General features: G+C 36.1%; 1 protein-coding gene across 19 annotated transcripts; it reads left to right on the top strand.

Annotated features, from left to right (window-relative positions):
- Positions 1-386: 386 nt before the first annotated feature.
- On the top strand, positions 387-22,316 carry LOC108621492 (chloride channel protein 2). 19 transcript variants are annotated; one of them, XM_089476636.1, is made up of 18 exons: positions 3,181-3,466; positions 4,464-4,612; positions 5,586-6,778; positions 15,918-16,025; positions 16,475-16,640; positions 16,726-16,854; positions 17,553-17,686; positions 17,828-17,984; positions 18,050-18,260; positions 18,326-18,427; positions 18,543-18,777; positions 18,844-19,950; positions 20,081-20,125; positions 20,248-20,289; positions 20,736-21,086; positions 21,330-21,365; positions 21,464-21,697; positions 21,756-22,316. In XM_089476636.1, the coding sequence occupies exons 3-18, from the start codon at positions 6,581-6,583 to the stop codon at positions 22,059-22,061; spliced, it is 3,561 nt and encodes a 1,186-aa protein (XP_089332762.1). In that variant the 5' UTR covers positions 3,181-3,466; positions 4,464-4,612; positions 5,586-6,580; the 3' UTR covers positions 22,062-22,316. The 19 variants fall into 19 exon arrangements, with proteins under 19 accessions (XP_089332763.1, XP_089332762.1, XP_089332764.1 ...); XM_089476637.1 differs by lacking the exons at positions 3,181-3,466; positions 4,464-4,612 and adding an exon at positions 387-409; XM_089476638.1 differs by lacking the exon at positions 4,464-4,612 and having other exon boundaries at positions 5,640-6,778.
- The last annotated feature ends 946 nt before the right edge of the window (positions 22,317-23,262 follow it).

Genomic DNA, 23,262 nt, shown 5'->3' with positions numbered 1-23,262 from the left:
ATCAGTTCATTAATTTTCATATTTCGAAGCCCACATCATACTAGCCTGATGTTGGGTCTCATCTAAGCATTCTTTTTTATTTCAAATAAATATTTGCCCACAATTGAAAAGCATCGTGGCAAGCTCTCTCAGTCCAAGATCAACTTGGAGAAGCAAGTACTATTTCCCAGACAGTACCAATTATAGGTATATATACTATAGCAATCCAGATCAGCAACAGATCATACTATATACATACATGCAATACTGTAGACTTGGTCAACAAACGTCGCGGCAGTTGCATTATTGTTTTTCTTATTGTGGCGATCGCGCGCGCATTCCACAATTCTAAAATTCTACGGAAGGTGACGCGAAGGGGCAAACAAATTGCAATTTCGTTAAACGTCGCCCATAAATTAGTCGAACGCAAGTAAAAACAATTGTTAATACAGTAGAAATAAGTATATACTCATACATAATGTGGAATATCTAAAGCAAATACGGTTTATTTATTGTAGCGCCGTAACATTGCAAAAGGCAAAAAAAAGTGTCAATTCAAATAGACTATTATTGTTTTTTCTATCCGCTCTCCAGGTGAGAAATGAGACAAGGAAAAATATGCTAACATGTAACTCAAAATAAAATATATAATATTTCGAGATCTACTTCTAATGAATGAAAGTGTTAAAACGAATGTCAGTTAGAAAACATGAGCGATATTCCCTATATTACGCTTAGGGAAAATATTGCAAAAAAAATTGATTACTCTCCAATATAAAAGAAACAACATTAAAATGTTATGTATGCAAATTTTTCTTTTTCTTCTTGCTAATTAAAATTTTGTTAGTTGATTGTGGGGAAAATATTTAGTTTGAAAAATATATATTTTAAAATACATACTTATACATACTGTATGTATGTGTATACTAGAAGAATAATAGTTGTGGTTGTGCATTTAAAATATATAGAAATTCCAGACATAATGTATGATAAAGTATTTATAGCTAATACTTAGAGCAGTCGACATACATATTTCCACTATATATTATATATTGCATTAATCATATTTCTAGGAATTTACGCTATTACAATTGCAATCTTAATCCAATTGACGTTAGCAAAACTAAATTGATCTCATAACGCATTTCACTTTCTTCCACCTAAATAAGTATACTATTGGTATCTCTGTAATGTCAGATAGATAAGTTATGCTTAAGCGACAACGTCAATGATAATTTTCGCTAATTATATGTCAATAAAATATGTACGAGACCCGAAATAGATAATGCCGTCACATACCAGACTGTAAAAAGGGGTCTATCAACATTCTGATCACACTTGGAAGATCTGCTTTTGTTCTTTCTTATGGGTTGGGTCTTGTATTACTATCAGCCATTTTAAATGGTGGGCATAATAAATTTACGTGACAAAAGAAGGAGATATGAACATCTTTACATATACCCGAAAATTATAACGCTCTAATCAGCAATATCTATTTGCCAGGTTATTTATGCGCTTCACGATTCGACAACAAACGAAAACTCAAACTCAATTGTTTGACTTTTTTGCCTTTATCTGATTGTTGAGGCGTGTGTGCAAAGTTTATTTATGAAAGTACTCGTAATTTATAAGTCAAATCGTATCGTGTTTAAGTTAGCAATTTCATATTTAAGTATGTGAAAGCACGATAATCCAGCACGAGTAAAGCTTAAGATTCACATAAACAGTTTACGGGATATTAAATCAGTTTACTATGTAGTCGATATTTATAATATAATATATTATTTATTTCACTTTCATAATACAAAATATTTATTCTAAATATTATATTTATTTCTTAAATATTGAATTGATTGAATACGAGTTTTGGTTGGGCGGATATAGAGTTTTTTAGAGATTTTTGTTTTTTCTACAAAATTATATTAGTATTTTTTTTTTTTTTAATTTGTATATGATTATATTTTAAATAAAATTTTGCTTGTAAATTGCCTAGAGTTGTCTATTATTATAAATTTCAATTCTATTTAACATATTTCAATCATAATAATAAATATTTGCGCATCGTCTCTCCTCCGAATGAAACGCACGTACTATTATTTAATGTGACAATTATAATAACAATAAAAATTATTGAAATTTACACAACAAGCGTGAATATGTGATTATATGGAACATTTAGAAATATGGTCAAGCTGTAAAATTTAGCTATACGAATTACAATTCTGAATACGGAACACTCATATGCAAAAATGTAATTAATCGTAGCATCATTAACTGTAGGTGTAATGGCATCGGTGGTGGTAGTAGCTATAATTAGTAGCTGTAAAGCACAATTATCAGTTGGGATATCGAAGATTTTATGCCCTTGTGTGGGGTGTTAATTAATGTGCTGAGAACTGATGATTCGATTTCAGTTAGTATGGAAATAAATAATATATGAATATCGAATTTATGGCAGCAAATTAATTTGAAATCGTTACACAAGTCTATATTGCACACGATTCAGCAATATAGCGATTCGATTTTAATTAATATAAATATACATAATTTACATATATCGATGTTATGGCAGCAAATGAATTTGCGAATTGTTACACTCATCTTGGTTAAATTCGAATGCCGTTTGTTAAATGGAATAACTATAACAAAAATCCCCGACATTTTTTTCATTATACAAAACCCCAATAATTTCACCCATTAAACAAGTTGTTTAACTATGCGAAAGTCTGAAAAATACTGCATTGGGACAGGTCTAGAGCTACTAAAGATTAAAATACATACATATATTGATTCTCTCTTTACGTGCGCCAGATTTATATAAATGAGAGTAAAAGAACATGTAATCTTAAGTTAATATAATAATATGTTTATAAAATACACAAAACAAAATTCATAAATAATGTAGCAATGTGAATTTCACGGCGAACGAAGTGAAATTTCCGACGAATGCGAATGAAATTCGAAGTCAATTCGAATTAGAGAGGCAATGGGTGTATCAAAATTTGCTCGAATGCAAATCAGCTGATCAGCAACGTCATCAATCGAAACGGAACGAGCTGCCGAACTGACCGAAGGTGATAACCGGGTCCGGCAGCAACCAAACTACCCAACAACAACAACAACGATGGCAGGCGCAACAACAACAGCAACAGCAGTAGCAGCAGCAGCAGCAGCAGCAACAGAGCTAGCAGCACCGGCGACGACGACGACGACACCGGCAGTCAATGTCAGAACGCGAAACGGCGGCGTTGACAACGGAGCTGCTCTAGAATCGCTCTGTCAGCTCGGGAAACTTTCAGCTAATACGCAAAGTGAACGTGGCTAATAGCATAACAAAGCAAATTAACCGAATCAATCAAAGCGTCAATCAAGCGGAATATGCGCACTCACAACCACAACAATAACAAAAGCAACAGCAAGTGTCTTGGGCAACAGCAACAACAATAGAAGTGAACAAATTAAAACACGCGCTCAACAGGTGACACAGGTGCGATCAAAGGGTGGTGCAGAAGAGGGGATTTCGAATTACGGGCTTTGCACAGTTTTCTATACCCCGCAAAATTGGCTTCATTGTTGTTATTTTAATTATATTTAAATACCAGTAAATTATGTACCGTGTAAATTATTTCGAGCAAAACTGAATGATTGTATTCTATATACATTGACATGCAAACCGTTTAATGTGTATCAAAATTACAACTAAATATTAGACACAAGTATTTTAACATTTCTAAGTCATAAGTCATTCCCTTCATTTTTTAACAAGAAAATTCCAACACTTCAACTTGTGCAAAGAAAAAACAAAATCAGTCTACCCTGAATTCCCACTTTCAACGGGTTCAGAGTATACAAAAAAAGAAGAAGAAAATACTCTACATATGAGTGTTTAGTAAAGCGGACTTGTTAGGGCTCAAGAGCCAGCTTAACATATTGATTGCTAAAAATCTTGAAGAGCTTTTTAATTAAATAAACGTGAATCTTGAGCAGGCACTTTTATACGCCTATCGGACATTCCCATTATAGATCATTCATAATAGGAAACGTAAAATGATCGCACTCAACTAATCGACTAAAAACTAACCCCAAATCTGGCTGTTAATACGATTACAATAAAAAGCAAGTAAATAAAGTAATAAACAAATAAAAATCAGATCAGCATGATTTACATAAAATATATTTATGAAATACATAAACTATTTTTAGCACCTTGTCAAGTGAAAAAAATAAAATCTATAGAATTGAAACAGTCAACAATAATTTGTTGGATTTTCACAGTATCATAAAATGAAATATAAGCCGAATGGAGTGAATAATAACATATAGAAGCAAAAGTATATATAAATATATATATACATATAGTTAGTATGCAAATGACACACATTTGAATAATGCAGTTTTTTTAATTTTTGTTAAATATATATATAAATAATTCACATTAGCTTCGAAAGCAAAATAAAAATCGTATAAAATTTGAGTGTTTGCAGCTCATTATCAGCGAGCGGTTGGACTGAAAAAATACGTGCAAGTATATAAAAAATATCAAAAATTCAAACTGGCTAAAACCGCTTTACACTTGATTTTTTGCTGTAACGCAAATAAGAACTTTGTATGCAAATGCCACAGCTAGACATATGTAAGTGTATTTACCCTCGTCGTATAACTGCTAAGTGTTCTGCGCCTGTTTCATAAATCTTTCGAATTTGTCGTCATAATGCTGACAAAAGATTAAGGCATTTTAATAAATCTTCGTAGGTAGGCACGAACTTGCAAGTGTATGCTTTAATTTTTACAATATAGCGATTGTAAATTAAAGCCAGTTGGGCACTTGGCTTTGAAATTTCTGGTTTACTCAGTTTTTGGTATACGATAAGACCATTGCCGGACCATTTAGTAGGGAAATGGCCTCGTGAGTTCCCTCTAGAGAAAAATAATGCACCAAGATAAAATTGTACTGAAGTTGTATTTTCTCAGTGTCTTCTCTACGCGAGTTGATCTCATTTTGAGTAATTAGAGAGTGCTTTAACACTGCTCAACAAGATTCGTATCTTACGTATTTTTGCAAATAAACAGTTTGAAGACAAATAAGCAGGTGATTTCCAAAATACAGTTAGTATTACGAATGAATTTGTCAACACGTAAAATTACTAAACTCCAGATTTTGTAAGCGTTCTGAAGACTGTATTTTACATAGTAGGCTATATTGTGCTGTTCGCTAATCCTGTTAATTAGTGTAAAGTTCACCAATACAAGTGTACCGCTGCAATATCGCAGCGGCTTTCAAAGCAATGTTCTCCTTAATTCACACTCTCTGCATGTAATCTTTATCATATGGCATTCTCTCTCTTTCACTCTTTATCACACTCTCTCTAATAAGCACAAAACTTGTTTTGCATCCCAATTCACAGCTAATTTACATGTGTGGGCGATCGTTGGGTGTTTAGTGTTAGTAAGCTGCAAGAGAGAGACAGAGAGAGAGAGAGGGAGAGAGAGTGCGGCAAATGGGGGTGGGTGTAATGTTTGCTCATGCATAATTTAATTAGCTTAGCTAATAAAGCAGCTCATACACAGTTATTTACAATATGCTATTTATTTGTATATCATTCCAGCCAAAAACAATAAATACACGACCATAATATATTGGCATAGTTAATTAATTCCAGACAGGAAAAACAGCACAACAACAACAAAAAAGAAGAAGCAAAAAAACAAATAATTGTTGCTAATTTCTGTCCGCATTTGGCGTTAATCCAGGGCGCAGATAGCACAGATAGAACTGATAATGAAACTGTGATACATTTGACAATTTTTGTTGTCGTCGTGCCTAATTAAGCCGTCACACACTCAAGTGCGCCACTTCACATAGCTCGGAACACCCCGCCCACAAACTCGCCCACTATCGCAGTGCCAAACAATAGCAACAACAGCAGCAACTATTATTCGTAGCCGAAGACGAAGAGGAAGAGCTATAAGAAGTGAAGGTTTTTGCCGGTAACCAGCGACGCCAGCAGCAGCAACAACAACAAACGCGCTGTCAACGCCGCCGTCGGAGTCAACTGCTGCGCAAACTGAACGCATTTTCGATATTGCTCGCTAAAGTAATAGTGCGTGTGTGTGTGTGTGTGTAGAAGAGACGGAGCACGACGCGTCGCGGCGTTGGCTGCACTCCCGCTCAGTGCGCCCAACTTTCTGCAATCGAGAATCGCGGCAGAGCTTGGGATGTGTTGTGACTGTGGCGTTGGCGTTGCCGTTGACGTTGACGTTGGCGCTGGCATCTCTGCCGCTGCAAAGGAAGTCGATCTTGTGACTCGCTTGGTGCAACACAAAAGTGCAGCTAATTGAATTTAATGCACAAGCAAAAGGAATTTCATTTCATTTTCACATGTGACGCATACGCAGAGCCCACAGCAGAGTCAAACGCAATGCGGAAAGAAAGTGCGAGTGAAAAAACAAAGCAAAACGCGAATCTGCACAGTGAATGCAAATCCAAAGTAAACAACGCCAATAAAAATACATAAACAAAAGAAAATCAGTGCAAAGAGTGGAATTCCACCTACAATACATTAATATTCAAGGCAACAGCATCTAATTGTGATATTGCAACATGTTCAACAAGAGTTCAAACACAAAATCAAATAAAAATGGACATGAATCTCTGCTCCTCGTGCCCTCGCCGAATCACACGCTGCCCCTGCGCACGTGCTCCAATGCGTCCTCGTTGCGCTTCAATATGGGTCACGACCACGATCACAACAAGAGCCCAGATGGTTCCGAGGAGGGCCTGGGCTATACGCACACTCTGGTGAGTTAATGCAAAAAGTGAAACTTTTTAATATAGTTTATATTTTTTATCATTTATTTTTTGTAATTTGACTGGACTTTTTTCAATATATTGAAAAAAAAAGGGTAAATATTTTAGTATTTACAGCCTTGAACCTCAAAAATCACATTATTAATCTCTGTCCCAGTCGAGCTATGTATACTTTCTATATGCCCGACAGATATGACTATATAGATTTGTAATCTTATTTATTTTGGTTTCCAAGCGCGACCACATGACTTTCCAGATCATATGATCAGATTTACGAACACAGATCGAACACATGATCTGGCAGGCTAGGCTAACAAGACAACCAGTTGAACAAAGACAAATATGTATGGACGCACATGTGTACGAGCGTACTCCAACGGGGTTTCTCTCGGCATACCTGTTGGTTATACATGACGTATCATATATATTCATATACATATTCATTTGTGTATAAGTCATACTTATTTAAATTTGGCAAGGGGTTCCCCCAGAAACAAAATAATTCAACCGTTTTAATATAGTATATATATTTAAATATATAGGTATTCTATCCAGTCAGTCGCATTTTTACGCAGCTTTTGTTTTGGTCTTTCTCTTGCTCTGATGAACAGGCATAGCGTTCACTCTGCTTATATATGTATATAACCGATTGTATTTGTTCATAATCTAATATTCTTAAATAAGCTGTACATATAAATATACAAATACATAACTTTGCATCATCGACATGACAAATTAAGAATATAGTCATAATTATATTCAAATTCCCTTTGAAGTTGTTTGACCTTAGCGCGCTGCTTTGCTGTAGATGCTGCGAGTGGGTCGTCAGCTTATCTGTTTGCTTTAGAAATCTTATGATTAAGCGTTTGTTGTGTGATAAGAAATAATTAGCATGTGAGAGCTGGTCGCCAAAAATAGCATAAGTATAAAACAAACATTTGCTCAGATCTCTCTGCCGGCTCTTGAAAGCTGTCAGAGATCCCTTCTCTGGCGATTAACGATTTTGGCACGCGCTCATACAGATCCCAGCTAGGAATAATAACTTGTTTACATTATTTAAGATAAGGCCTGAGATTTCTTAAAATCTTTTTGCGCATTAAGTAAAGGTAAAGACGATTTTTAAATCTTCATTCTTGTTACGTACATAATTTCATAAATATTGCCAGCGCCATATTTTTCTGATTTTTATAAAAATTTGTCCAAAAATTTGCTACTCATAAGTTATTCATAAATTATTTTATACTTTTATAACGTCTATCGAGTTGATTGATTGATTGATTTAGCACAACGATTGCAATTTAGCATTTATCGCCTAATGAATAAACAAACTAAACTCGTGTTTATGCCCTGAACCCACTCTGTTTATGTTAACTCAAAAGGAATTGAAATCGGATTTTTAATTACTCGCGAGGCTCATGCGTTATTTACTTTTTACGTAAGCCTAGTTGATAACGGCTATTTCCGTAGCTCATTTATTATTATTTTGACATTAGTAGGAAAATCCAAATTGCTATTCAATTGTTTCCCAAATGCGCTAACTGTTTTCAGTTGACAATATCATTAATATGGGTATTACTTGGGAATCTTTTTAACTTGCCGACAATTGTATTAATGAAATGTTTCTTATTGTGCTTCAAAGCTGTTCAAATTCATTTTCAATGTTTACACAAAGTGCAATATTTCTATTTTATATCAAATGAGGAATACTACATGATGGCTACGAGCCGTATAAATAATGTTAATAGTTAATAGTTGTCTTGAGTGGATTGGAGAGTAGAGAATGGTTATCGAAAATAAATTAAATATGTGGGCTTATATCAGAGCGATATTTTATTTTGTTTTAGAGGGTCACAATCAATAACATCAAAATGTTCAGAGTCCATCTGGAGAGTCAGAAAATAAGGGCACTTTGTGAACAACATGGCGTATGAGGGACCAAATTACAACTAACACATAAAAATCATATAATAGTCGAACTTGGGAACCCCTTATACCTTTTATACATAGATTACTTAAAAGATTTTTAGAATTTTTAATTTCTTTAAATACTTTACAGTTGTTCGATCATTGATTGTTGGGGCTTATCTGGCCTAAGCTCTGTAAGCCATCATCATCAATCAAAAGAACTTCCCTATCGGCAATCACTTTGATTTAGGAGGGGCGACGATTGAGGCGTAAAATCCGAATCGATTTGATTTTGCGGCTGCACTCATTGATTATGAATGTTTATGGTCGATTTATTGTTTAATACAATTAACAATGTGCTTTATTGCGGGGCCTTAAAAGCTGTCGGCAGCTATTTCGCTACCAAACAGTTGGCTCGGGCCATAAATGTGAATTGCATTTGCGATAATATTGAATTCTTGATTCTACTTACATAAGTTTTGAATTTATCTCGAGAATCTGTGCAAATATTACACGATTACGTTATTTGTTAACATTTTTAATTAATTTTTGCACAGGTGTTGTTGTTGCTGCCGCTATTCACGCCTTTATCTTGGCCCGAATATCGGGATTGGGAAGCTGTTGAACACTGAAATCTACGGCTGCGGCCAGACATCTTCCATGATCTTCAGTTGCCCTGGAATTGTGGCCAAGTTCACTTTACTCTGTTGTTGGCTGTGCCTTTTTTGTTTCCTTATAATTCGAAAAATATAAAATCATGTTAAAAAGTAATCTTAAGGTTTGTCCAATATTCGGAAAATTTAAAGCTAAAATTTTGTTGACACTAAAAATATACAAATTCAACTTATTTATTAAAAAAATTACAAAAATTTGTTAGTTAAACAAAAAATATATTTTGAAATTGAAATTTATTTCTGTAAAATAAAGATTTAGTCCTGCAATAGACTATGATACCATGAACTCATATACAAAGATTTGATTTGATAATCATTCGAAGAACGAAAAAAGCAAGTGACCCTTTGCTTTCTTATAACAGTTTCTAATAAATTGATTAATATTTTTGATTTGGTTTCCATAAGAGACGAGCCTTCATTTATCTGTGTAACAACATAAATAATTCACAAATTAGCTACAATACTATAGAGAAATACAATAGAGATATCTTAAATATTATTTTGAACTATAAGTATAAATAAATTTAATATATCCTCCATTTACGTATAGGACTTATACTATGCAAGTAAATCTCTAAGTTGTATATACTAAATGATTTATGAATGTAATGGAAGTGGCAAGCAATTCAATTTTCCCCCTTAATGTGAATTGATGTCGTTCTGGGAATGTGCGCGTTCAGATATTGAAATAAACTGATATAATGGGATAATAGTTATCGTCCCACCATATGACGCAAAGGTAACTGGAATTATTAGGCGAAAATCTCCATTTTTCTAGGCATTTCTTCTCTTTTCTTATCTTCAGTCGTAGAAAGATTTTGCGAATAGAATTAATATAATAATATTGAAACTAACAAACTTAAACTTAAAATCTTAATTCTGATATTCGTTTAAACAACAATATTAGTAGTAGTACTGTTGGACACAAAAAAATGAATGATAAACTCCTTACTTTGAAAACAATTCGAAACGATTTCTAAAATTAACATATATGTATATATTTATATTATTTCATTCATTATTCAGATTATATATAAATTACATTATATTATATAAAGTGGGGCTCTCATCTCCTTCGTTTCTTATTTTTATCAGTCCCTGTCGTTCTCTCTCTCTCTCTCTCTCTTTCGTTGACTCCCTCCATATTTCCCTTTTCTTTCTCCCTCTATATCTGTATATTTGCACTCTCCCTATCTTTAACTATATACCATCCTTCCCCTTGCTCGCTTTTTCTCACTCTTACTCTTGACCCCTATCTCTCTTTCCATCTATCTAAGTCTTGTCTCCTGCTTTCTGTGCTTTTATATGATCTTCTCGAATATTCCAAACCTTTTCTACAATTTTTGTGCTTTTGCCACTTTACTGAGCGACCCATTTCAGCACTGTCGCGTGGACTGAATGATTAAAGATCATTGGATCGTATAATTTGCTAATCTCAAATGTAGGATCTATATTGAGTAAGCAATGTTGGGTGTTTGCATCGCGCTTGTTGATCACCCAGTATAATCTGCGACAGAGTATTCAACCTATTTAGGGTTAGGCACATCATTAATGCCGTCATTCGGACAGGCGTCGCACTAAATTGAGCAATTCAATCAAAACCAAACTTTGCACTGGCTCACGACACTTACAGAGCAGCAAAAAAGATAAATCTGAAGAAAGATACATTTGAATCTGAGAAAATGCCGCATAGACAATCACAGACATGTGACTCGGTGCCATGTGCATAATCCACCTACACACGTACATATACTGAAAAAAAAAAAAAAAAAAAAAAAACACTTGAAGAGTTTAAAGCGAGATGATGTCGGCGAAAAGTCGACTCAATTTGAGCTGCTTAAGTGACAAGGCACAGTGGGGCAAGATGTAAAGCAAATTAATAAAAAATAATATATAAATACATATGTGAAATAAGCAGTCAAGAATGTGGCTGGTCAGCAGTTTTCGTAGCCTTCGCACCACTGTGCGCCGTGGCATTTTCACTTTTGCTCTAGCCCAGGCGGCACAAATTATTAAATTTATGAAATTTTATTGATGTTTTACACACAAACTTTGACCGCTTGAGTGCGGTTGCTTGTGTTGGTATGCGTGTGTGCTTGTGTGTGTGTGTGAGTAGACGGAGGGGATAAGTGCATGTCGGTTCTAAGCACTTGAGACTCTGTGCCACATTTTATGTAGAATCTTGAGCTTAAGCGAAACAATATCGAGACGAGTCTGCCGCAGATTCAGTTCAGTTCTAAACTTGATGCGAAGACGCACGCAGCTAAAGATACTTTATCTCACGGATGCAACAGTGTAGAGCTGATACGGGAAGCGCTTAATTAATGCCATTGCTTTAGCAAAGCGAGGATTTCGTTAGCCCTCAAAGGCCCGCAAAGCCATGGCAATAGCCACGATCGATTAACTAGTTTTTAACCTCGTGCGTCGTATCGATATCGCGTTGCTCTCTCTTCAGCTATATTCACCCCACACCCACACAGATATATACATACACAGACACAAGCAGCCATGGTGTACTTTGCCACTCGCGATAATCGTGATCGCAATGGCAAAGCCAAAACCAAACAGCAAGTCGAACGTATCATACACGATGAAGAGTTTGGTGAAGAGAATGTCGAACTGGTCGACTCCGAGTGGGCCGATTTTGAGAAGTTCATTCGTCAGTTGCGCCAGAGACGTAACAGTAACATATCCATGGAGACGGAGCTGCGTCATGTCCAGAAACACCCGAAAATCAAGTCGCAGGCATTCTATCCGTGTCCGCCGCCAGCCGAAAATGGACCCGATTCTGACTCATCCGATGACGATGATCCGTTTGGATATATCGACACACTTGTAAGCACAATACATATATATTTCTATATAGCCATCCAGTAGGCATCGATGTAAACGATCGTATTAATCTATTTAAGTAAGCCATCCGCTTAAGTGATAAGATTTCTTTAACTAGGTGTACCTGGTAACCGAAGCGCCAACAGCGCCTTATCTTTATATCGGATATGAATGGTCTATTCACCCAGCAATTCAATAACAATCTGTCTGCCTCTTGCGTATATATCAGTTATATTAATCTTGCTCACTTTGGCAATGTCTGATGGGCTCAATTATGATATTGACGTAGTGATAGAACAACAGGGAGAATACATTTGAAGTCTATTGCTCAGAGATTGATATAATCATAATAACCATAAATCAACTAAAATTTTCCGAACATTATAGATAAAATCGTACAAAGTAAAACATTAAAGAACAGAACAGAGGAAAGTCAAACATTGAAAATAATCTAAGAGTATAGACCCTTCCCTGCTTCTCTTACAGTCGAATGTTAGGGTATACAGCGACAGCGTTCGCATATTTTTGTTTGGCGTGTTTTCCCTTTCCCAGTCGATGTGCAGAAGCAATGAAAAATAATGAATGAGAATGCAGAGAGGTGCAAAAAATATGCTGCTATTTTTAATCGGATTATAATGAATAATATTTAGCGTTTATTATAAGTTAAGAAATTATTTCACTGTCGAAGGTAGTAGGTTGCAAACGAAAGGGTAACCAGGCTAGCCAAAGAAAACAAATAATTCAGGTATACTTTAGCTTGTTTTAAAAAAGTATTTTGACAAATTTTCAAATTTTCCTACTGTTAAATGGAAAACATAAACTAAAAGAAGAGTCTATAAAAAACCTCTGTTGCTCTTTTTTCAAACTTCATCAATATTTATTTATAGGAAATTGTGAAAATGTTTAATGTACTTGAACTTCTTAACAATGGGTAAACACATTTGAGAGCATTTTAACAATTTATGGTTTATATTCAATGTTAAGAGTTTTCGGGCGCAGCTGGTTACCCTGGGCAATGCACAGCGTCTAGTGTGTGGTCGAAAGAAAATTTCAATAATTTTTCAACAAGCGGAAAAGCTCGCGAGCATGTCCGTTTTAGTTTTAAAAAAGTTTTCCCAAAGATTAGAACGCAGCGTCGGTGTCGGACAAATGCGTGAAAATCAATAGAAAATACTGAGGAAAATCGTTGCAAATTATTGTGTGGATATCAATTTAAATAAAAAGCAGTGAAAATATGCATAAATCAGTGTTAAAAGATATTTGAGTACCGATGAGAATTGTGCTGAAATCTTGTGGCATATAATCTGATTGTAAAAATGTTAAAAATAATTGCGATAAAATTTACAAATGTTGACGGGGCGCGCCTCAAGGGCAGCGACATGTAATTACGGCGACTTGCAATGTGAAAAATCAACAGCAAGAAGAAGCTGAAAAACTAAAAATAATTGGCAACAAAATGCGAAACAGAAATTCGGCCAACAGCCACAGGCATGTCAAAGGCCGTAATACAGATCTAACCGACTGACACGCAGCACAACAAAAACAACAGCAACAAAAGCAACATCAACAACATATATAAGATCAATACTATCTAACATTGAACGATCACAAAACAAATCGCATTCGTCTATTCGAATTTCGAAATTCGTAACGTATTCAAATTCGGTTTGCTTCATGTTCAACAACAGTCGCACTCACCAGGATGAGTACATTCGCGAATACGCCTTCGAGCCGGAGCTGCTGATCAATCGCGAGGAATATCTGCGCGAGGAGCAGCGCGCCCAAAAAGCACCCTCCACTCCCGTTCGCCTGCGCTGGGATGAGGCCATTGCCAAACAGAAGCAGAAGCAACAACAGCAACGCAAGTCCGCTGAAACAGAGAGCGATGACAAGAATCAAATTGAGTTTGAAATTGAGGCGTTCTACTATGTAAGATAATATTACTAAATAATATACTTTTGTGGAACTAGCTCCCATTTAACACACAAAGAACTCAACTCGAACTTGACAACGAAAATAAATTAAAATAATGAGAGCCTTCATTGCTAAAACAGTTCATGGAACAGAAATCGTTCCATGATAAGTCAGTAAAGTGGATCAATTTTTTGTTTTTTTGTTTTTAATTACGCTTCTTGGGTACATCGGGAAATATAATCAGGATTGCAACTGTTGAGGCAGCTTGTGCGTTCGAAATTGAATCGTTGAGTTCTGTGAGCATATCGGTAAATAAATTCCGAAATTCAAGTGAATGGAACTAGCTCACATTTAAAAAAATAAATAACGTTCAATATTAAATAATATTCATATTTTTGATATAAGGATATTCAAAAACTCGAATACGAAAACAGCTTAGCTAGTTCTCAGCTCTCTAGATCTAAGTGTGTGTACTGTACAGTGAACCAGATCTATTTACAGCAAAAAGCTATGCAAAAACTGCAAAATTCTGTTTCTCTACCCAATGCAGACATATGTATTTTCCCAGGCTAAAGAGACCTTCGCCCAGACCTCTGGGAAATTAGCTACGTTGCTCGTTCTTCTGCTATTTTATTTTTGTTGCATTTCTTATATTTTCTTGCGATATTTTCTTTTTTCATGTTCTTTCTTGTCGCATGCCTAATTATTTATATTTATTTGGCTTTTGTTTTGACCATGGCATATGTGGTGGGGACCTTTCGTACACGACTTTCAGATTGCACTGTCAATGAATTTTAGTTAAGGCATTCGGGGTCTACGGATGGACTTTAAATTATAATATTACAAATATTGAGTTTTAGAGAATATATAAACAATTTATCATCCAACAGTTTTTTATAGTTTATGTTTCGTGAATAAGTTGTCATGAATTAATGAAAAATAATTTGTTTCTAATTGGCTGAATCTATATATATTTTTTCACACGTATTACATACATCTATGCATATATCCTCTCTTTCTATTAAATCTCCAAGCTCACGCAAATAGATTACTCTTATATTGTTCGCTCTCTTATATTTTTAAAATCATATATAAATACATATTTGTCAAAGAGCATTTATCTGCGTAATCATTGTCAATTTCTTAAAATATGCGAATTTGATGGCTTTTTTCGTTGCTATGCTCTTCATCCATGAAATGGGAATTTCCGCAAATAAAAATCGTTTCGTGACGAAAATTCGTTGCTTATGAGATATGCGCTCTCTTATGTTATTTTTGATCTATATGCATATTTTTATTTTGATTGGCTTTTTTATATACCCTGCACATTTTGTAAAGGGCGTAGCTAGGGTATGATGTGCGATGAGAAGATCAACTTATAATACACATTTATATTGCGATATGGCATAATAGAGTTTTAAGGTCTCAGATCTCGGGATCGACTCACTCAAGCCACTCATCTGAGATTATCTCTTTTTTAGCGAGATATTTATAATTTTTTCTGGTATATACTAGTCGAGCACCGCTGGCTAGAGCACGCTTTTTGTATTGTTTGGTTTATTTTAAAAGACGAGAGTTTTCAAGTTATTTATATGTATGGGACCTTTGGCTGCTGCCAAAATGATCAACAAGTGAAACGAATGCGTTAGTAAGTGGTTGGTATTCTTGGAGGATGGTGGACAACGTTTATTTATATTTAATTTCCATTGTTTTGCACAATTGAAGAGGCATTCAACGAAGCCTAATAAGTATAAGAAAATATATAATATATCATTTGAGTGCTTATAATTATTATTAATTCACAGATGTATGGTCGTTATACGAAAGATCTAGGAGAATTTGCTAAAGATGAAGCCAGAAAACTCAAACTACTCGAAAAGCGAAGAAAGCAAGAAGATAAACAAAGAAATAAGGTAAATTCTAAATATAAGAACAAAGAGAGTATGTATATAAATTTATAATTTCTTTAAAAAATTAATCATGTGACAATCTATATATTATAACGTGCCTAACGTACTGAGCAATATATAAATACTTAAGGTAAAGCATACAATTTTTATAGACAACCAAATTCCAATATACTCTATATATTCACTTAACATCGAAAATTATGCAAACTACTCGCATTCATGAAATTCACAAACGCCATTTTGAGTCTGCACAAGAATAATTTGGCATAGATCCCAATAGATCCCATTGATAGTGGTAGCTACATACAGTACTACATGTAATGCCCGACGAAATATCTAAACAAACTTATATATGTATATATACACATATATGTATGTGGTATATATACGTATGCTAAGATCATTTTAAGCGCATCGGTTTATAAAGCAGCAGTGCTGGGAAATATTTACAGGAACTGTTGGGCAAACGAGCGACGCGCATAAAACGCATCTCATCATGGATATGGAAGCATACATTGGCGCGGCTGGGCGAGGATTGGGTATTCCTGGCCCTGCTGGGCATCATAATGGCCCTGCTATCCTTTATCATGGACAAGGGCATATCAATATGTACAAATGGTAAGCCCACGGCCAACCATTGCACTCATTGTACCTCCAATTTCTATTCTTATTGATTCACATCCTTGCTCACATATCATTTTAGCTCGTATTTGGCTCTATCGCGATCTTACTTCACAGCCCTTTATACAGTATATTGCTTGGGTATCATTGCCGGTCTGTCTAATATTATTCTCAGCCGGCTTTGTGCATCTCATCGCACCGCAAAGTATAGGTAAGTGCAGAACTAATTATCTAATTATCTATGTGTTGTGCATAAGTAAGACTGAATGATAGAAAAACGTATCACCTAAATAGTCTTTTGTTTTAATATATTTGGTTTATCTTAATTTTAAAATAATTTGGTAGTTTTTAAATTCGTAGTTAATCGAGTTTTCCAAAGCAAAAATAAACAAAAAACTGAAAACAATATTAATTTTTTTACTTACTTACTTACTTCGATGGTTGTTTAGGATTCGAAAAGAAAAACTAGACATTATATCGAAGCAAAAGATTTTTACCATAGGTTTCTTTAACTAATCATATGTCTATATGAAAATAAATTTATATAATTGTTTTTAACTAAATAATAGTTCAAAATGTTAAGGCAGACTTTTATATATGTCAGTTGGAGAATTAAAAAACACAGACAATTTCAATGGAAATATACCCATTTGCATTTAATAAAAACCCTGTACCACTGCAATCCGGCAGCTGCCCGCACCAAACGCACTTGGCACCTCCAATAACTGAACTATCCCAACTAAATGTCTATATGTCTTATACTCGAAAATGACTACCCCATAAATGAGCACAACAAATTTACTAATTGATGTATATATACTCACTTACTCACTTACCAGAGCACTAAGCGCATGCTAATTGCAAATTCTAGATATATATTGCATTTTATTGAACTTCGACTATGTATAGGTTCCGGTATACCTGAAATGAAGACCATACTGCGCGGCGTTGCGCTGAAAGAGTATCTCACATTTAAGACATTAGTGGCCAAGGTAATTGGTTTAACGGCAACTCTGGGCAGCGGTATGCCATTAGGAAAGGAAGTAAGTATAAGAAATTGATGCCAGCTAATGGCACACCCACTCAACCACACAGTCACACACATGCACACACACACACCCATTCACACATTTTGGAAAACTCTACAATCGAAAAAATATATACAAAACTAACCCCGTCTCTAGGGTCCTTTCGTACATATAGCAAGTATTGTAGCACAATTATTAAGTAAACTCGTCACATCATTCCAAGGCATATATGAGAACGAGTCCCGCAACTCTGAAATGCTGGCGGCTGCCTGTGCCGTCGGCGTGGGCGCGTGCTTTGCTGCGCCCGTAGGTGGTGAGTACTAGAGTCCACTTAGTAGAATTTTAAAAAGCTGAGACACGGATCGATCGATTCGGCAGGCGTTCTGTTTAGTATTGAGGTAACCACAACGTATTTTGCGGTGCGCAATTATTGGCGCGGTTTCTTTGCGGCCGTGTGTGGTGCGACGGTTTTTCGACTGCTGGCTGTGTGGTTCCAGAATGCGGATACTGTGCGCGCACTATTCCTAACCAATTTTACCACAGAATTTCCCTTCGATCCGCAGGAGCTGTTTGTATTTGCATTAATTGGGTAAGTCAATATGTTGCCTATTGCCATTTCATATAATCTTTGAATTCAAATTTTCATTTCAACAGCTTTGTTTGCGGCTTAGGTGGCGCCACCTATGTGTGGGTGCATCGTCGATATGTGCTTTTCATGCGCTCCAACAAGCGCATGAACAAATTTCTACAAAAGAAGTGAGTACTTATCGATTACCTATGTTACTGCTCCGATACACCTTGTTGCGGCAACATTATTCAAATATCGATATCGTTAATCAAATACAAACTCTTTTGATTTTCTCTCTTTTAGTCGCTTTCTGTATCCCGGCTTTCTGGCGCTGTTGGTCTCTAGCATTTCATTTCCCCTAGGCACCGGCCAGTTTTTAGCTGGGGAGCTCAGCACACACGAACAGGTGACGCAGTTGTTCAGCAATTTCACCTGGTCGCGCAGTGATCTGACTGTGGAGCAGGCTGCCGTTGTCACGCACTGGATGACCAGCTACACGAGCGTCTTTGCCAACCTGGTGATCTTTACCATCTTCACGGCAAGTGAATGCGTTTCCTTCTCTATGCCATCAAATACTTATTGAATTTCTTGTTGTTGCATGCAGTTCTTCTTTTCCATCATAGCGTCCACAATCCCGGTGCCATCGGGCATGTTTATACCTGTATTTAAAATTGGCGCCGCATTTGGTCGCTTGGTGGGCGAACTAATGGCCTCCTGGTTTCCACATGGCGTGCGCTACGGCGGTCGATTGTCACCCATTATGCCAGGTGGCTATGCCGTTGTCGGCGCAGCTGCCTTTTCCGGCTCTGTGACGCATACGGTATCCGTGGCTGTGATTATCTTTGAGATGACTGGACAGATAACCCACGTTGTGCCCGTGATGATAGCCGTGCTGGTGGCCAATGCGGTGGCATCGCTGCTGCAGCCCTCGATCTACGACAGTATTATACTGATTAAAAAGCTGCCGTATTTGCCTGATCTGCTGCCATCTAGTTCCGGCATGTACAGCATCTTTGTGGAGGATTTCATGGTGCGGGACGTGAAGTACATTTGGCATGGTATCTCCTATCAAAAGCTTAAAGAGGTGCTCAAGATCAACAAGGCGCTGCGCTCCCTCCCGCTTGTGGACAGTCCAGAAAATATGATACTGCTTGGCTCTGTGCAGCGGTACGAGCTGATCAAGATAATTGAGAAGCATATTGGACGGGAGAAGCGCATGGAGGTGGCGCAAAAGTGGCAAAAGGAGGCCGAAGAGCGCGCCCTCGAAGAGGAAAAGAAAAAACAAGAAGCTGAGCTAAAACAGCGTCGACCCTCACGCTTCGAAGTGCTGCCCGCCCCAGACATACTCAGTCTGCGGCAGATAGCCAACGATGAGATGCTGCCCCCCAAGAAACGGGCGGAGACGCTACACAGTTCCTTAACGCCACGCAAGTCCATATTGAAGAAGACCAACTCCTTCAACTTAAAGACCTACGCGCCCGCCTCGCCGCACAGTCCCAGCATTACGCCGTACACCACGATAACAGGCAATTCGGAGTTTCGTATACGGTCCGCATTCGAGGCCATCTTCAAGAAATCCACCACGCTGCAGGATGTACAGCCTGATCCGGAAATGGGCTCCATGTCGCCGGCAGCAAGCAACAATGAGGTGCAAGGGCAACGTGCACCCAGTGCCCCCAGCACACCTGGCATATCCAAGAAGGTTCAGTTGGTAAGTCATGCTCGCTATACGCTCCTATTCTGCATTCTGGGGTGATTCGTGCTTAATAACTAACGGAGTTAGGCTCCTCAATTCACTTTGTCCGTTGCGCTTATTTCTGTAAATATATTTGCATTCCAAGCAAGCACAAAACAATTGGAACTTTGTCACAGATCAGATCATGCTGGTAAGTACATAAGAATTACATCGCTTTTTCTCTACGCATTCGTTTACTATTTGGTATTCTGATGAACCTCTTTCTCGCTCTGTGTCCGTCCACCTTCACCTATCCCATTCCATATCTGCAAGCAAGTAAACCCTATTACAAAATCGGAGTCAGCCAAAAAAATGGTAACAACTATAAATGTATAATTCAAATATTTTATATAGGTAGATGTTATTGCATTCACTCGTTTAATATTAATTTTTTTTTTTTTTTTTTTTTTTTTTTTTTTTTTTTTTTTTGATGGAGTACATCTGTTGGGGCATTTCTTAAACATAAAGTTCATTTTAAGATTTTAAAATAATTTTTTGATTTAACCATTTTAATAAATTTTCGGGAGTGTCTGTACCGTATCAGCATCAGCTCTAATACTCACTCGATCTCAGTATATCGCCTAGCCTGCTTGTAGCTTCTGCATATATACATACATACATATATATGTACATATGTATGCATAATATATATTTATATAAGTGAGCTTAACAATCTCCGCGACGTTTTAGATTTATATTTAATATTGTTGATCGCAAATTAATATAAAATATGTAACGCTTTGAATATGCCGCCCGATAAGGATGACACAGATGTTACCATAACAGAGAAAACAGATTCGTATAAACCAATTAATATGCCGCTGAACGATGTGAATACAGATAAGACCTGCATTAAATACAAAACAAATAAAGTTTCAGATATTAATAGACAGACCCACGAACCGGCTACTGTGTCCCTTCTAAACGAGAATCACGTAGATAAGCAAAGAAATGTTAAGAAAAAAATTCAATTCAGCTGCGATGTGAGAGTTAAAGATTCGGCATTGCATGGCTGTACGCTGGATAAGCTATCCGATAATCAAGAATCAAATGAAATGGGTTATACGATAGAAGATGACGATGATAAGTTTAATGACGATGACGAGCAGACGGTAAGTCTGATTTGTTCTCTGTATATTTTGTATTTCTCCTTCTCTTAAATCAGTGTCTTGTATTGTAATCCATACTAACCGATCAATTATTTCTATATCCGACATTTAAACCAAAACTATTTATATTTCTATTCTCTCTATTGTTTGCATTGTACTCCGTTCTTGTAAATATATATATATATATAAATATTTATATATATGTAAATCTCTTAATGCACAAACAAATCAAAACATATTACACAGAGCACGATTACAAAAAAGGCAAAGTCAGTGCAATTGGTATGTATATATTTAAGGATAAATCCATCGATAAACGAAATACGTATAACTAAGAATTGAACTAAAAATGTTGAATTATATGCATTTCTCTGTTCTAGCCAAGGGAACGTGTTATAGACATGTCGCCAGAGGATCAGAAGCAATGGGAACTGGAGGAAATGCAGAAACCCATCGATCTAGAAAAGGCACAGATACATATAGATCCATCGCCCTTTCAACTTGTGGAACGCACCTCCATACTCAAGGTGCATTCGCTGTTCTCTATGGTGGGCATTAATCATGCGTATGTAACAAAAATCGGACGTCTTGTTGGTGTGGTCGGTCTCAAGGAGGTAATTGCTTCTGAAATACTTACCGTCCATTAGCTAATCCAAAATGTTTACTTGACAGTTACGCAAGGCCATCGAAGACATCAATAGCAACAGCTTCGTGGCACATCCCCGGGACGAGGAACCCAATTCCGACTCGAAACCTGCTGCGGAGAAGCCTCTGCTGGCAGCTAGTCCAAGTGCTAGTGACAAAGCCGTTGACATGACCATTACCTCAATGGATTCGGCGCTCTCTAATTCTGACAACTGTTCCGATATTGAAATGGAGCATCTGAAGTCTCTCGATACGCCAGAAATAGCGCTGACCATGCCGGCAGCAGAAGCAAATGCAAATGCAATAACACAAGACACAAACAAATCTGTTTAAACTAGGTTTCCATCTGTAGAAAAAAAATATTTATATATATTTACTGTTAGCTACGGCAACAATGTTTGTTAAATGCCGTTGTTAAAACTCTTTAAATTTACAGTTTAAAGCTAAACTAAGTGATAGCATAATTAATTAATTAGTTGACCATGTTGTTATGTATTTATATATCTCGCTAGTACATAAAATCAAAGATATCGTGATCTATATTTAAGTTGCAGCAAGTGCAAAATAAATATTTTAAAATATCAACAAGCAACTTTTGAAATATACATTTAAACTGGAAAATAGTCATTCGTTTGAGTTTCCACATCATGATGTAATAAAAAATTAATTTTGATTTGGACAGCCAATTCCTTGATTTGGCTAATTATACCTTGAAAACGAATTCATTTTGAAAATGGGATATCAGGGTAAATTGGTTTTGCGAAAACTGGCAGGCAGAATGAAGCATCGTAGATCAAGGCGATAAGCTCAATCGATATATTCCTGTCCGTCTTTTCGTGCATATGAACTCCGAGATTTCAGAAGATATAAGAGCTAGAGAAATTTTAAATTTAGCATGTATACTCGTATATACCATACACAGTACAAGTTTATCATATTTTTTTAATATCTTATTCGATTTCTTTTTAATCGATTATAATCGATTGATTGATTTCGCTTTTTCAGCGCAATTTTCATACTATCAGACCTGAAGACTTCAGATTTAATACGCATATGCACTGCTAATAGAACAGTCTTTCCTTAGGGAAATCACTCGCCGTGTCAAGCATTTTGTTGCCAATGTTGTGCTGTGATTTCTCAATCCTATCCTACATGTATTCTATTTTAGCTCTTTTCTTATTCTTTTCTTTATATTTCTTATTATTTTTTCTTTTTACTATCTTGTAATATTAATCTTTTTCGTTACTAATTTTTATCTTCAGAATTATTATAATTGTAATTAAAAGAACTATATTTAGGCTCCTTTAATATTTATTTTAAGTTTTCATTTAACACTTTCTGTTTTTCATAATTTCAATAGTATCACTGACCATATTTGACTGTTCATAGGGGCATAGCTGGCCGGACTGGCAAATAAAATAGCCCCATCGGGCTGTAATAATATTCTCGACTTTTTTAGGCCATATAATTATAGTTTTAATTGACCCCCGATTTGTCAATATATCTTATTTTAAATAAAATAATAAATTAATAA

Source organism: Drosophila arizonae, chromosome 2 (genome assembly GCF_054131065.1).
Source record: "Drosophila arizonae isolate 15081-1271.41 chromosome 2, UAZ_ARI_1.0, whole genome shotgun sequence".
NCBI lineage: Eukaryota > Metazoa > Arthropoda > Insecta > Diptera > Drosophilidae > Drosophila > Drosophila arizonae.
Note: the sequence above shows the minus strand (reverse complement) of the source record. Positions and strands in the feature narration are given on the sequence as shown.